This window comes from Heterodontus francisci, chromosome 8, assembly GCF_036365525.1.
Source record: "Heterodontus francisci isolate sHetFra1 chromosome 8, sHetFra1.hap1, whole genome shotgun sequence".
Lineage (NCBI taxonomy): Eukaryota > Metazoa > Chordata > Chondrichthyes > Heterodontiformes > Heterodontidae > Heterodontus > Heterodontus francisci.
The window spans coordinates 57,846,707-57,863,535 of record NC_090378.1 but is presented as its reverse complement, the minus strand read 5'-3'; the positions used below and the strand labels follow the sequence as shown (position 1 = coordinate 57,863,535).

Here is a 16,829-nt window from a genome sequence, read left to right as displayed (position 1 = left end):
GACTTGCGGGTTGATAGGTAAATTGGCCATTGTAAAAATTGCCCCTAGTGTAGGTAGGTGGGGATGTGAGATGGAAAAAATGGGATTAATGTAGGATTAGTATAAATGGGTGGTTGATGGTTGGCGTGGACTTGTTGGGCCGAAGGTGGTGCTGTATCCCTCTCTGACTCTATTACCTGAGTGGCTTCATTTAAATGCTGGTCATATGTACCAAGGACAGATCAGCTTAAATGATAAAGTAATTACTACAGCAGAAGGAACAGATCTTGAGTCAGGCTTCAATTGACTACCTGGTCACCACAGTTCAGGTGATTTCTGCTAGATTCACGTAACCACAGGTACCACCTGTGCATTCGAAAATCTGGCCTCAATTTGACCATCTCTGACTATCCACAATCAGTGGAAAATTGCTCTTCTAACCTGGGGTCATGGCCAGTTTTGTGGGAAAATGGACTTTTAAACTAATGTAAAAGATCATAGATATTCCAACGTAAAGTGGTTATGAGCGCAACTCACGTACGATTACAGTTCTGCGATCTTTAGCACTAATTAATTCGATTCCACTTAGATTAAGCTGATATCTGGGAAGAAATCATGTGGAAACTTCAGGCTTGTGTGTTTTATGTACCAACTGCATATTTTTATAACCAATAAAATGAGTATTTATATTGTTTATGTATCATTTATGAATCCGTCATTTTCTATAATTAATGTTTGGTTGCCTGGGGAAATTATGTAAATACTGTGAATTTTAAGATTCTGTGATGTGCCTTAATTGACTAGAATCTGCTGCAACATATACTGTGCATTTGTTCACTAACATTATCTGTTTGGAAAGTGCTAAGCTAATGATTTCTAATTACAAAGTTGATTTTTGGATCAATTCTTGTAATCAGTTCGAATCTGTGGAGTGATGAGGGAAGCAAGGACGTAGAATATAGTCTGGGTAGAGAACTTTAATGTCTACCACCAAGTTTGGCTCTGACTGAGATGGCTGAATCCTAAAGAACAAACTTCTAGATGGACATATCAGCAGGATGGAAGGTGCTCGATTATCCAAGGACCTTCTGTATGGTGCGGTAGCCAGGGCTGGACAACCAGTGGGGTGCCCAAAGCTCTGCTTCAAGGATGCTTGCAGGTGTGACATGAAGGCCCTAAATGTTGACTATCACACCTGGGAGTCACTAGCTGGTGAAAGAGGGAAATGGTGACACATCCTTTTGACTGGCGTGAGCTTGGCAACACCGTAAACAATAACTCACAGCATCACTTGGCAGCTTCACGTGCAAAACTTGTGGCAGAACCTGCCTCTCAAGGATTGGCTTCACAGCCATCAGCACCAAGAGAAGACACCTAAATGGATTGTTTGCTGCGTGTTCATAACTATCGTAGATGGAAGGATGCCAACCAGAGCAACAATATTGATGAACAGGAAGGGGGGTCAATTCAAAAAGTTTACCTTGTTTGTAACCACAAGCATTTCATCATACAGAATGATGTCTGTTACCCAAGAAGCAGCCAAAGCTCTGTGATCCTCTGACAGTCCACAGTCCCAGCTTTGTTCCAGAATGGTTTGTCCTTGATGGGTGGGTTTTGCGAGACTAGTGAAAACCTCTGGAGGTCGGGTTACTAACAGTTGTCTACAACCTGTAAACGTAAGTAGAAAGAAGATTGTATGTGGCCCGTTCTGCCACCAGGATCCAAATTGAGTGCAGTCTGCTACGTTACATATTTTGTAATTTGGAGAGACATTATTCTACAGCAAGGTAAGTGGTGGCTCAGGAAGGGGCAATAGTTGAGCCAGGTGAAGAGGCACAGCTTGTGACTTGAGGCAAAGATTAATTTTATACCATTTTGCTTGCAAGGTCATTTCCATCTGCATAAGCAGATCTACTTGTGCTTGTACTTTCCCTGGTGACATTGGATACTTAGTGATTCATGCCACCTAATCTTCCAAGTACTACTGTATTGGAAGAGGGACATGTGATGGTTACCTGTTGCATTTCCCTAAGGTTTGTCATCTCCTTTGCCACAGTCAGCAGAAGCCCCGATAACTGCAGTCACCACTTGTCCTACCATGGTAGCTTCTTGGGCCTGCACAACTTCTAGCTCAGGTTTAGTGGGACAGTTAGGTGGCATGATGATCAGTTGTCGTGAAGAGACACCACCCTCATCTCTATCTCCTTCTGCCATGTCCCTGCTGTTGGGTATGCCATTAGCATATTCGGACATCTGCATGGAAAAATGCCACAGAGCTGATGTGAGGTCATGGAGGTCATGTCCAGATCCAGTTCAGATGATTCCCCCAACAGGAAGAATCCCAGAAAATTGGGCTCGTGGATTGGTAACGAAAGTCTCCATTACTTTAGTTATGATACTCTGGAAAGAACCCGCATCTGTGTGCGAATCTTCAGTAAAGAGGGATCCCCTTCTGAGGGCCCTGGAGGTGTCACACATTGTAGGATAGCATAGAATCATAGAGACATTTATGGCACAGAAGGAGGCCATACGGCCCAATGGGTCCATGCCGGCTCTCTGCCGAGCAACCCAGGCAGTCCACTCCCTGCAGCTCACCAAGTTTATTTAGTTCAAGTGCCCATTCAATTTCCTTTTGAAATCATTGATTGTTTCCGTTTCCACCACCCTCGTGGGCAACAAGTTCCAGGTCATTACCACTCGCTGCATAAAAAAAAAATGCTTCCTCACATTCCCCCTGCATCTCTTACCCAAAACCTTCAATCTGTGTCCCCTAGTCCTGTACCATCAGTTAATGGGAACAGTTTTTCCTTGTTTAACTTATCCGAGCCTATCATAATTTTGTACACCTCTCAATCTCCATTGTTCAAAGCAGAACAAACCCACCTTTTCCAACCTAACCTTGTAGCTAAAGTCCCCATCCCTGGAACCATTCTGGTAAATCTCCTCTGCAGCCTCTCAACGACCCTTGCATCCTTCCTGAAGTGTGGTGACCAGAACTGGACACAATACTCTTGTTGGGGCCTAACCAGAGCTTTATAAAGGTTCAGCATAACTTCCCTGCGTTTTTACTCAATGCCTTTATTTATGAAGCCCAAGATCCCATATGCTTTGCTAAGCACTCTATCAGTATGTCCTTCCACCTTCAAAGATCAATGCGTTATGTACCCCCAGTCCCTCTGTTCCTGCACACTCTTTAGAACTGTGCCATTAAGTCTTCTGCCAAAATGCATCACCTCTATGTGTTAAGTTTCATCTGCTACTTGTCTGCTCATCCAGCTAGCCTATCTATGTCCTGTTGGAGTTGATTTGTATCATCCTCACTATTTGCCACTCCTGCAAGTTTGGTATTGTCACAAAATTTAGAAGTTCTACTCTGTATTTCAAGATTCAAGTTATTTATACATAGCAAAAAAAAAGTTGTCCTAGCACTGACACTTGGGGAACACCACTGTCTTACATCCATTCAAACAACCAAAAATTATTGCACAGAAGTGGGTAGTAGACTCCTTACAAGTTGTCACATCATAGTGTTTATTTGCACACACTCAAAGAACTCAAATAATTGGTGGTGCTCAGAGAAAACCTGTTAGGTGGGCAGGCCCTCAATGGTACCAACTGTGGAATTCTTTATTTTGAGAGCAGCTTATCTTGGACTGCTCCTCTTGAAAATCTCAACCATTGCTTCCGACACTTTCTCCTACTTGGAGAGTCTAGTACTTGGGGCCACAGTCAAAACTGTAGAGCCAAATCTTTCATGAGTAAAAATAGGCAACATCTCTGCACGCAAAGGGTGGTCAAAGTTTGGATCTCTCGTTCACAATTGGCAATTGAAGCTAGATCAATTGTTAACATTAAAACTGAGATTGATAGATTTTTGTTAGCCAAAGGTAATGAGGGATATAGGGCATAGACAGTTATATGGAGTTAGGCTGTAGATCAGCCAAGGCCCCATTGAATGGTGGAACAGGCTGAACAAGCTTAATGGCCTAATGCTCTTTCCATCTTCTTATGAAGAAACCTGTAATGAAGCAGATTTTAAAGAATGAATGAACTTGCATTTATATAGTGCCTTTCACATCCCAGGACCTCCTGAAGCGCATCACAGCCAACAAAGTACTTTTGAAGTATAGTCGCTGTTGGAAGGAAATGCAGCAACCAAATTATGCACAGCATGGCACCACAAACAGCAGTAGGATAAAAATCGAGATAATCTGTTTCGTGATGTTGGTTGAGGGCTGAATGCTGTCCAGAACAGCAGCAGACTTCCCCTGTTGTTCTTTAAATAGTGCTGTTGTATCATTTGTCTTCACTCAAAAGGCTGGTGGGGTATTAAGTTAACATCTTCTTGGAAAGATTTCACTTCCTGGATTATGTGCTCAAGTTCTTGGAGTGGGACTTCCACCCACAACCTTTTGACTCAGATGAGAGTGCCACAACTAAGCCACGTCTGGACAATGCAAACATTTTATTGCTGTCCAGATGCTTTGTAGATATACTTGCAAGTGCTTGAGAAATTGGAGGAAGATTGTATTCTGTTGAAGGTGATTAGTATTATTAAACTTCATCTGTGAATTCTGGAGTCAGCACTAATTCTCCTATCTATTATAGGTTTATCGACACTTTTGATTGTGCAGATAGCCATTTGTGGCATTGTAGTATTACAGCTAAATTTAACCCTATTGATTTTATTTACAGAGGAAATGTAAGACAAGTTTCTCATGCCTATACTAGTTAATAAATCTTGAATGTTGTCAAATGGCTTCTTTCATTTGTGTATGATCCACACTTAGTTTGCCACTTCCATGCCTTTGTGTTGCATTGTAAATTACCCTTATTTCTGCTCAGAAATGGTCTGTAAAGGATTATTCAGTCACTTTAACTATAAATATGCTAGCAACCATTGCCGTGCAGTGGTAGTACTGTTTTAAAGAAATTTGAAGCCTTGCTTTTCTTTTAATGTGTTGATGCCCTCTATTTGTCTTTCAGAGTTTGGGCCCTGGTGGAGGTGGAACACCACCACCTATGCGACTACCTCCACCTTATAAAGAACCTATAAGCATGCAATTGTTAAAAATGGAGGAACAGAAAGAATTACCAGACATTGACAGAGCTCCAAAGGAAGGAAATGAAAGTGACCGTATGTTCAGTAGGAAAATAGTTGTAGTAGTGTCAGTATTCTGACCAGTGCTCTGTTGAAAGTTTGGCATGTATAAGATACTGCTTTTTCCCATTCAGTTATTCTGTCAATTGCCAGGACTCTGGGAAAATTGGGAAGAGGAAGGAGTGCTGTCGTGAGGATTTGTGTGATTATTCTGTATAGGATTACTGAATTTTCCTATGGCCTTATCAGTAAGTCTATAGTGTAACTGTTTCAGAACCACATGATGCTATTAGTGAAGGTGAAAATTGATGCAGAGTGGATAATCACCAACGTTTGGATGTGCTTTCAGGTTTTTCAGTGCTTTCAGTTCAGCACAAGGTATGATAAAATATGCAAGCAAGTTGGTGATTTTGGCAAAGCTTTATTTTACTTTATAAATTAATTTGCTAATGTTTATCCTAGATCCATTTTGTTTTATGTCTCTGTGTATCTCCCTATTGTGATTTTTTAAAAATTAAAGTGCTGGTCAAGGTGAGAGAATGGGAATGGATTAATTTAGGCTTGATTTTCGTCCACCCACCAGCTTAACCCCGCTTGGTTTTTGGATCAATTAAATATTCTCAGGAATCTGTTCCACCGAAGGTGCTTGCCACTGCGGTGGTACTGCACTGCGATGTTCAGTGCAGCAGTGTAAAGAGGCAGAGCTTATTTAAAACTTCTCGAGATACAGGTCATCAGAATTTGGAGGGGGCTTGGAAGGAGCCCTGCAGCTGGCATCTTGCTAGTCACACCACATGGGGAGCAAAGAGGAGACTGTTTGTGCCCTGTCTACTATTCTTGTTGCCATCCCCCAGTACATTCTCCCCACCACCTTATTTTATCAGCTTTAATGTGTCAACAGTGGTGGAGGGATTGTAAGTGAGGGAGATTAGACAGCTTGACATGCTCCATTTCCATTTAAGTACAGCAGGGTAGTCAAAAGGATGCTAGTGGAGGTGGGGGAAATTTCTGTGGGCTGATTTAGGCCAACCACAAAATCCCTGCCCCATTCTGCCTCTTCCAACACCACCCAAAATGGGTTCAGAACTGACGAAAGGTCACAGACCTGAAATGTTCTCTCTCCACAGATGCTGCCTGACCTGCTGAGTATTTCCAGCACTTTCTGTTTTTACTTCAGATTTCCAATATCTGTACAATTTTTCTTTTATTGTAAATGCACTGGTTCATGTCATGCATTGCTTCTTGAGGCTATTAAATAGGAACTAGCACTTAATATTTGACGATAATTACAATAATACTAGGCAATATGTCGAACTGTACACTTTGTCTTCTGCGGCCACAAAATAGTTCAGTAACCTCATTATCAATCTAACATAATTCAGTCCTGTATTGTTCCATTTCAGAGCTGCCATTTGTAAAGATTCCATTTTATAGGTGCCACTTGTAAATTTTCAATACGTCTAGAGCCATAGGAGCCACAATTCTGATCTGGTCCTGGGTACATCTCTGGTTTAAGTGACTGAAGCTAGGACAGAACTCATTTTTGCAGGGAATCTATCCCATCCAGAATAACACAGAATTGTTACAGCGCAGAAGGAGGCCATTCGGCCCATCGTGTCTGCACCGTCTCTCCGAATGAGCATTTCACCTAGTGTAACTCCCCTGCCTTCTCCCCGTAACCCTGCACATTCTTCTTTTTTATATAATAGTCTAATTCCCTTTTGAATGCTTCACTTGAACCTGCCTCCACCACACTCTCAGGCAGCGCATTCCAGACCTTGACCACTCGCTGCATGAAAATATTTTTCCCAATGTTGCTTTTTCTTCTTTTACCAATTACTTTAAATCTGTGCCCTCTCATTCTTGATCCTTTCATGAGTGGGAACAGTTTCTCCCTATCTACTCTGTCCAGACCTCTCATGATTTTGAATCCCTCCATCAAATCACCTCTCAGCTTTCTCTTCAAGGAAAACAGCCCCAACTTACCAATCTGTCTTCATACCTGAAGTTTCTCATCCCTGAAGTTTCTCATTCCTGGAGTCATTCCTGTGAATCTTTTCTGCACCCTCTCTAATGCCTTTGCATCCTTTCTAAAGTGTGGCACCCAGAACTTGACACACTACTCCAGCTGAGGCCAAACTAGTGTATTATGCAAGTTCAACATAACCTCCTTGCTCTTGTACACTGTGCCCCATTAATAAAGCCCAGGATACTGTATGCTTTATTAACCGCTCTCTCAACCTGTCCTGTCACTTTCAATGACTTATGCACATAAACGCCCAGGTCCCTCTGCTCCTGTGCCCCTTTAGAATTCAGAAGAAGTTGGGAAATTCACATGGATGGTACCATGGGCACATCTTCTATTGACCCTTCCTTACTTCAGGGGGACCTGACTGGGGCTCTTACCATAGAATATACCTTGGTCACTTACCCTCACAACCTTCCACCCCCCCGCCACCCCAACTTCACTCCTAGCACTCTCTCCTCCTTTGAGCACCACAGTTTGTTTCACCTTTCTTGCCTCTCCTTTAAAATCCTCATTATTTACTGTCCCCCACCAGAACCCCTCTCCCATCCAAAGCCGAGATACCTTCTCTCCTTTCCTCCCTCAGCCGCTGTGCTAGGAGTCTTCACATCTTCAGTTTGGATCAACTGACCTAGCCCCTGATTTCACTGCTTTCCTCTCCTCCCTTAACCTCTTCCGCCATATAAACGCTCCGAATCATATTCATGACAAACCCACTCGACCATTCCATCTCACATAGCCTCCCTACTCCCATTGTCTCCATCAAAGACAGGACCATCTCTGATTACTTCCTTGTATCCCCCACCACTCACATCCCATACATCTTTTGACTCCACTTCCTTTTGCAGCCGCCCTGGGCAAAACACTCCGTCAAGTCATTTATATACTCAATAAGTCCAACCGAACCTAGTTTGTTGAGAGCTCGGTAATATGGGAGGGAGCAAATAATTTATCCCAGCGAGTTGTGATAGGGCCTACAGTAAGCTCCATGCGTGGCTGGGGGTTCTATTCCACTACCCTTCTACTGGTCGAGTGGGGCTTTCAGAATTGTGTCCAAAGTGTATTTAGTCATTTATATAACCCTGTAATCTTCAGTCTTTTTTCGTAACCAGATAATTATCCAGATCTTTTTAAACATATTAACCAAGGCAGTACATCAAGTTTAATTATGAATCTGTTTCACATACCAAATTATTCTTGGGTGTGGAAAGGGAGGAAATTGTTTTCTGCTTTTGTGTCTTAGGTGTGCAATTGAAATGCTAAAAGAACAGTTTAATTTAAAATAGCATAACTTAAATCAAAAATAGATTGTGCCCTTTTGTGTTTTATGGGCAAAACTACTGGAGCTCCTCTGACATTGGCAAGTTGTGGAGACTCTAATTTCATACTATGAAAATATAAATAATACATATCTGATAACAAACAGGATTAGAGAAGTGGATAAATTTAGCTGTGTAATTTAATACTGAAGTTCAATTTATTCCTGTAATCTTATCTAAAGGGACAGAATGTGTGGATTGTTTTCATGGGTGAGGTGGACAGAAGGTTTGCTTCTGAGATTAGACATCTGTTGTACGATTTCACCCGCGACTTGATTCACTGCTTGTATTTCGCTATTGACAAGCTTGTTACCTCCGCAGTCACCTCAGTCTGGTAAAATACTGCATGTTTTTTCCTTGTTGCTTTATGAAAATCTGTCTCTGTGTACAATACAAAAGAACAGATGGCCGAGATTGAATTTAGAGACGTGTATGGAGTCCCTTATTACGCTGGGCATGTATGTGCGTCAGTTACATGAGGTGACTACTCCAAAAACAGCACATGCAATTGATTAACTGCTATGATGCATCACCTTGATGGTACTTTAATTTTTCCATGACCAGAATTTTTATTTTTTGGTAATTCTGCGTTCTAAAATAATGGACATAATTTATGCTATTGTAACAATACATTTTCTGGTCTTTACATTAGAACATGATGGGAAGTTACTTGATTTAATATTTTTTGATGGAAAGTGTTTTATTAGTCATTTAGAAGTCATCAAACAAGCTAAGTGTCAGTGGGACAGACACGTAGTTCTGCTACTGTCAATGTGAGATCTGTCTGGTGTGTTGCCTTCCTGATGTTGGGTTAAGGGATGTCACTGAGAGGGTGCAGAACATTCTGTGGAAGAAATTGGAGGAGGCAGAAATCATGATACATGTTGGAACCAATGGCATAGGAAGGAAGAGGGTTGTGGTCCTGCAGTCAAATTTCAAAGACTGAGACAGGAAGTTAACAAGCAGGATCTGAAAGATAGTAATTTCTGGATTAGTCCCAGAGGCATGCATTAGTGAGAGTAGAAATAGGAAGATATGGCAGGTTAATGTGTGGCTTGAGGAATGCACAGGAGGGGAGGGCTTCAGATTCCTGGGTCATTGGGACTAGTTCTGTGGCAGGAGGGACCTGTTCAAGATGAACGGCTTGAACCCGAATAGAGTTTGGGCCAGTGGCTTTGCGGGCAGATTAACTAATACTGTGTGGGAGATCAGCATCACTTTATCTGAGAGAATATCTAAAGCAAGATCTGCATTTGTAATACTTGGCCTTGGACGGAGAGGTATTGTCAAATACAAAATAAAATTATTTTAACATTGAGTGGTTAAATCAAGTTGTAACAGATTATTAAATCAATGACATTTGCCCAGATTTGCAGAAAGCAGGTGGTTACTTTTGGTTCCATTAATTATGTAGCCTTGTGTAGACTTCATTGGAACCTAATTGTTTTATGTAGCAGATAAACAAAGCCGTCTTTGATATACAAAGCAGCTATCTTTTATTATTTTTGCTTAGGATCTGGGTGATATTCCTACTTATCCTGAGAAGTTATTGGTGGGCCTTTTCCTTGAACTGTTGCGGATAGTGTTCCTGTGATTGTGTTAGATAGGGAGTTTCAGGATATTGACCCAGTGAAGATGAAAGAACAGCAATATATGTCTGAGCCAGAATATTGAGACCTGGAGGGAAATTTTCAAGTAATCATGTTCCCATAATATTGCTGCTGTTGCCCTTCTTAGTGGTAGAGGTCATGTAACTATGAGATACTGTCAACATAGATTGGTGAGCTGCTGCAGTGCATCCTGCAAAGTAACCAGTGATGAAGGGTTGAATATTGAGTGGTGGTGGCAGTGCTGCTGATCAAGTGGACTGATTTGTCTTGGATAGTGTTAAGCTTCCTGAGTATTATTGTAGCTTCCCCCATCCAGGTGATTGTTCAGTGTTCCATCACATCTCTGACTTGAGCATTGCAGATGCCAAAGTAGCATAAAGGGGCTAGGACATAGACACTCATTCCAGAATACTCTGTATGTGCCTTGGCCTTGTACCCATGGTATTGATATGATTGGCTCCAGTTAAGTTTCTGGTCATTGATCACCCCAGGTGATTGATGATGGAGGACTGAACAATACTGATGTCATTGAAGGTCAATAGAGCTAGTTGGGCCTTTTGTTTTATTCTCTGTGGGTAGTGCTGACAAAGCTATGTTTATTTCCCATCCCTAATTGCTCTGAGATTATGGTTGACGGGCTGTGTCCTTCTCCTGCAACAAGCCTTGTAAATTGATGCTGCTCCCAAAATATTGTTGTGTATTAGATTTCAGGCCAATGACCCAGTGATGATGGTCATTGGCCAGCATTGATATAGTACAGATGTTACCTGCCACTTGTCAGCTTAAGCCTGGATTTTGTTTAGGTTTTGCTGTAGACTGGTGTGCACCATTTCATTATCAGAGTTTTTGTGAATGAAGTTTAATATCGTGGAATCGCCAACATATCGGTCCACTCTATGAGGGAAAGTCATTGCTAAGTGAGCTGCAGATCGTTGGTCCAAGGATGCTTCCCTCTGGAACTCCTGCTGCAAAGTCCTGAGGCTGTACTGTTTGGCCTCCTGTGGTTTGACATCTTCCTGTGTGTTAGGTGTGACTCTCGGGGTTTTCCTTTTGACTCCCAGTGACCTCTGTTTTGCTGGGACTCCTTCATGCTATACTTAGTCAAATGCTTCCTTTATGTCAAGAACAGTTGCTACTCACCTCTCCTCTGGCATTCAGCTCTTGTTCCGTATCTTGTGGAGCACCACTGCTTCTGCTGTCCTCATAAAAATAATTTTAAACTACTCTTTTGGTGCCTTTTCTCCTATACTGCCTGGTAGAACTGAGTGGAGTATACACAGTGCATGTTTTGACCACTTGTCTGCTAAATTGCATTAGGCAGTTCTATGTATCTCAGAGGACACTGATCTGCATATCGTGGAATCACCAACATATCGGTCCACTCTATGAGGGAAAGTCATTGCTAAGCGAGCTGCAGATCGTTGGTCCAAGGATGCTTCCCTCTGGAACTCCTGCTGCAAAGTCCTGAGGCTGTACTGTTTGGCCTCCTGATCACCTCAAACAGGTAGGCTTTCTGACTGCCCAACAGACGGCCCCTTTAAGGATGGCAGCAGCTGGAGCAGAGGCATGAACAGGGAGGTAAGCCCTCTTTGTGCTGCTACTGCCCTAATTATGCAGAGTGGCCCAAGTTAAAATCTACACCTATAAGTGTTAAATGCTTATTTTTTTTTCTCATTGATGAATGGGGTTTCTATTACATAATTTATTATGCTGAGCAATTAACATCTGCTGCAGCCCAATATTTATTTTTGTTTCAGAAGTATTGCAGAACTCAAAGGGTTGAGTTGTATGTTGCACATAAATTAAGACAATTTGTAGAATCTGTAAAAACTGAAGTTATAAAATGCAACTGCACATCTTATGCTTACATAATTAATCTTCCTGAATTATTGTTTAAAGCCTCATGATTCAGTAATGCAGATAAGTTGAAGAAAATTGGATAAGATTTAAAAGATACAAATTGAGTTCATAAAAATCAACATTTTTTATATTAAAATATACATTTTATATGACGATGTGTTGGTATGTATTAAGTGATTGCTAACCTTGATTGAAGTACATTAGAAGATGGAGTAAGAATATTTTTTGCTAAATTGATAAATGTCAGGATTTTCTTATCTCAGTTTTGCATTTCATCTCTGTCAAAAATTACTGCCCTCCTGACTTCCATTGGGAGGAGAAAATATTACTTATGCAGGTTTTCATATCTTATTCAGCAGTAAGAGCAGGCCATACACACCATAAGAAATGCAGCATAATATGACGACATTGTCTGTTTGAGAGCACGAATCACTCCAGGGATCTGAATAGAGCTGTTAGTGTAATGTTGTCAGAGCAGACCAGGCTGGCAGGCCCTAGAAGCAGTGCTTGATTGTATTAAGTGTTGACGATCAATGCAGTGCTTTGATGCTTTCTCTCCCACTGGCTTCTGCTTATTTCAGTAACTTATAATACAATTAAATGCGCTTGTATCTCTTGCCATATCTCTTGATATTAAATTAGCATAATTAATTGTTGGTGATAAGGGAAACAGACTGACAGCTGGCCCTTCAGGATAAAAATCTCACGAGACACCATATTGATTAGAAGACAGGGAGAGATTTTCAGTGCTCTGCGGCTACTGCACATCTTATCTGTCAGGGATGCAATTGTCTGACAATTAACTGGAGCAGATATGGTGCAAGGTGGGTTTCCAGGTAAGAGCACTGAGATTTGTACATGTCATGCTGGAAAAGATGGTTTATTTGAATTAGGAAAAAATGGCTTGCATGTATTATAGGATTTTAATCTGAGGAAAATCAACAGTAAGATGGAGAATAGGTTTCAAGCAGATTTGACCATTGAGATAACTGCAGTGCAATTTTAACTAATTGCTACGTCAACAAGTAATGAAAAATGTATTTAAGAAATTAATAATCTTGTTGATAGGAAAGATGTTAGGTATGACAGCTTGAAATTTCTCATACTTTTATTTCTGTCAAGGCACCACTTATAACAGAATTGGTTTCTATTCCTTTCAAAGGGAAGACAGATGCTGTTAAAGTTGCTGCCCTTCTACTAGATTTCAATTTGATATCGTGATACTTACAGAAGCTGATTGACAAGTATACAGCAAAATTTGTGGTTGCAGCCAGCAGTAAAGCCAGACTAAATTAGATTAATTTACTACTAAAAGTACTCTGTAAGGTTAACGAGCAGGTGGTTTAAAGGTAAAATTGAAGTATTTATTCTGGTAAGGCAAGGATGTAACACACATATTTAAGGTGAAATTAGCTTTTGCTTCAGCCGTGCAAACCCTTTGTGTGAAAATTTAACTTCTTGAAAAATTGAGAAATTTAAGACTGAAAAATATTAAATTTCTGATTCTGTTTGTGTGAATGTTATTGTGTTTCAGTACTCTTAGATTTTTAATGTACTAACACCATCAAACGTGTGTTGTACTAATTAATTACAAATTTTAATTTGCATCAAATTTACCTTTAGTGGTCTCATAAATCAATGCAACAGGGACTTATTACAAAACCATGCACTCTTCTTGAAGATAGTTAACATTGTTGCCTTATTTTACATATTATAAAAAGTGTTTGTGTATTAAATAGACATTTGAGTTATAACACACAGTAGTAAATTTCACTATTTGTATTCACCTTTTGGCTTGTGTTGACTTTTGTTTGAGTCTGCACTAAATATGTTCATTTTTATGTCTGCCTGTGCAAAGGAAGTTGTTAATTGAGAAGAAAAGCATTTAACTAAAAGCTCATAGCTGCATAAATAGTGCATGTCCTGTATAAACAGTTTAGGTCTTATATATAAATGATATGGTTCAGGAGTGTTCATATGCAGAAGTCTCAATTTTTGCATTGTGTGTACATTGCACTAGAGAAAATATGAATTAGCTGAGGTGATTCAGCATGTAATTAGCTGTTTGTGGAAGGAACTGCTATTGGAGTTCTCCCTTACTCCAACATACTTTTGTTTTCTTCTTGATTGCCTTATTTACTGAGTTATTTCTGTATTTCAGCTGGGACTATGGAAGTGTAGTGCAAAATCTACAAAACCTTTTTTTTTGCTTTCAAGTTAACTGAGCTGAGAACTGAAATTAAGAGACAATAAGTTCAACAGTGAAAAAGTTCGCCACCACCTTCTCAAGGGCAATTAGGGATGACGATAAGTACTGGCCTAGCCAGCAATGCCCACATCCCACGAACGAACGAATATTTTTTAAAAAACAATGAAATGGAAGACTTATGAATTAAAAAGTCAATTGTTAAAACTACAAGAATATAAACACTTGTACCACAGTCAAAATGGTGCTACTCCTGGCGTGCTCTCCTATACTCCTCATTCAACCAGGGTTGAAATCCTGGCTTGATGGTAATGGTCGAGTAAGGAATATGCCAAGCCATGAGGTTGCAGTTTGTGGTGGAATATAGTTCTGCTGCTGCTGATGGCTCACAGCACCTCATGGATTTTCTGTTTTGAGTGACTAGATTTGTTGCAAGTCTATCCCATTTCACACGGTGGTAGTGCTACACAACACCATGAAGGCTGTCTTCCGTGTGAAGATAGCCTCCATCTCCATCTCCACTCCTAACAATGCAGTCATGGATAGATGCATCTGCGACAGATTGGTGAGGATGAGGTCAAGTAGATTTTTCCTTCGAGTTGGCGCTCTCACCATTTGCCACAGGCCTGTTTGGCAACTATGTCCTTCAGGACTCAGCCTGCTCAATCAGTAGTGGTGCTGCCAAGCCATTCTTGGCAATGGACATTGAACTCCCCTACCGAAGATACATATGTACCTCTGGTACCCTTTTTGCTTCTTCCAAGTGGTGTTCAACATAGACGAGTATTGACTCAGCTGAAGGAAAGCGATAGGTGGTAATCAGCAGGAGCTTTCCTTCCTGTGTTTGACCTGATACCATGAGCTATCATAGGGTGTGCAATCAAGGTTGAGGACTCACAGGGCCACTGCCTTCTGACTCTATACCACTATGCCGCCACCTCTGGTTCATCAGTCCTGCCAGTGGGACAGGACATACCCAGGGAACGTGACAGAGGAGTCTGGTTTACATACAGAATTGTAAATAAATTACAACATTGATATGCACTAAAAAAAACAAATGCTGGAAACACTCAGAAGGTCTGGCAGCATCTGTGGAGAGAGAAACAGAGTTAATAGGCTGAATCTTTAATAGATTTCAGAGGCAGGCGGGCCCAGAATTTCCTGCTGCTAGCTGGTATGCCGGTTTGCTATCACGGTCCCACCTCTGAGCCATTCTCCAGGAGGCTAATTCGGCATTGAGACAGCTACCTACCTGCAAATGGCCACTTAAGCCAATTGAGGGCCTTTCCTACGCTGACTGGAATTTTCCAGTTGACAGGCAGATTCCCTGCAGTTGCCAAAACATGGCCAGTGAGAGGAGGGACCTCCTGGCAGGGGGCCAGTACTCCATTTCACTATTTAAGCATTCCCCCCAACCCTGCAGGCCACCCTGTGGAGGGGTTCAACCTCCACAACGATGGTCTGGCAACTGTGACCATTTGTAGGTTGCAAGATTTTATAACTGCTGAGTGGAAGCTTCCATCTTGAGGTGCCCTTCCTTTCCCTTACCTGCATCTGCAGTGCCAGAGGGCCTCCGATTGATCCCAGAGCTTCCGGAGACTGTCGCCTTCCTTAATTGGATGGTGAGTGCGCCCTCTAGCCATTAATTGACCGTTCAATCAAAAATCGGGGCGTGCATATCACACCGATGCTGTGCGGGGTTTGGACCCGGAAATTATCCTGATGTCAGGGTCCCGACCCCAGAACAAAAACTCAACCCAGTGTTTCAGGTCAATGACCGTTCATCAGAACCGGAAAAGTTCAAGAAGTAACAGGCTTAATGCAAGTATAGAGGCAGTGAAAGGTGGGACAGAAGAATAAAACAAAAGAGAAGGTCTGTGATAGGGTGGAAAGCAGGAGAGATGGGATGACAAAAGGGATGATAATGGGACACACAAAGAAACAAAAGATGTGTCTAGAGGAGGTGTAATTGGGAAAGCAGGATCATTACCAACAGCAAACAGTTTTGGTCACCACTTAACAGGAAGGACATAATTGCTTTAAAGAGAGTACAGAGGAAATTTACAATAATATTGCCAGGGCTGGAAAATTGCAGCTATGAGGAAAGATTGGATAGGCAAGGGTTGCTTTCCTTAGAACAGAGGAGGCTGAGGGGTAACTTAATTATGAGGGGCCTGAATGGAGTATATAGGAAGGACCTGTTTCCCCGAGCAGAGAGGTCAATTACTAGGGGGCACAGATTTAAGGTGATCAGTAGAAGTATTAGAGGGGACATGAGGAAAAACATTTCCGCCCAGAAGGTGGCCGGTGTCTGGAATTCACTGCCCAGATCAGTGGTGGAGGCAGAAACCCTCAACTCATTTAAAAAGGTACCTGGACCTGCAGCTAAAGTGCTGTAACCTCCAAGGTTACGGACCAGGTGCTGACCAGGTGGCATTAGAATGGGCGGCTAGTTTTTTTCAGCTGGCGCAGACATGATGGGCTGAATGGCCTCTTTCTGTGCCGTAATCTTTCTATGGTTTCTAGCTGCCGTCCAGTGCTATATAAATGCAAGTCTACCTTTCTTCCATTGTGCCATTTTTAAAAAATTTACTCTTGACAAATGGACATATCTGGCAAGACCAGCAGTTATTGCCCATCCCTAGTTGCTCTTGAGAAGTTGGTTATGGGCCTCCTTGAACTGCTGAGGTCCATCTGGTGAAATTGCTCCCATAATACTGTTAGGTAG

General features: G+C 41.6%; 1 protein-coding gene across 8 annotated transcripts in view; it reads left to right on the top strand.

The window, feature by feature from the left end:
* Positions 1–16,829, top strand: part of patj (PATJ crumbs cell polarity complex component) — a 472,630-nt gene that overhangs the window by 232,943 nt on the left and 222,858 nt on the right. For all 8 annotated transcript variants that reach the window (XM_068037182.1, XM_068037186.1, XM_068037183.1 and 5 more), the window contains one exon: positions 4,966–5,116. In XM_068037182.1, coding sequence (XP_067893283.1) covers positions 4,966–5,116 — 151 coding nt within the window. The remainder of the gene's footprint in view (positions 1–4,965; positions 5,117–16,829) is intronic.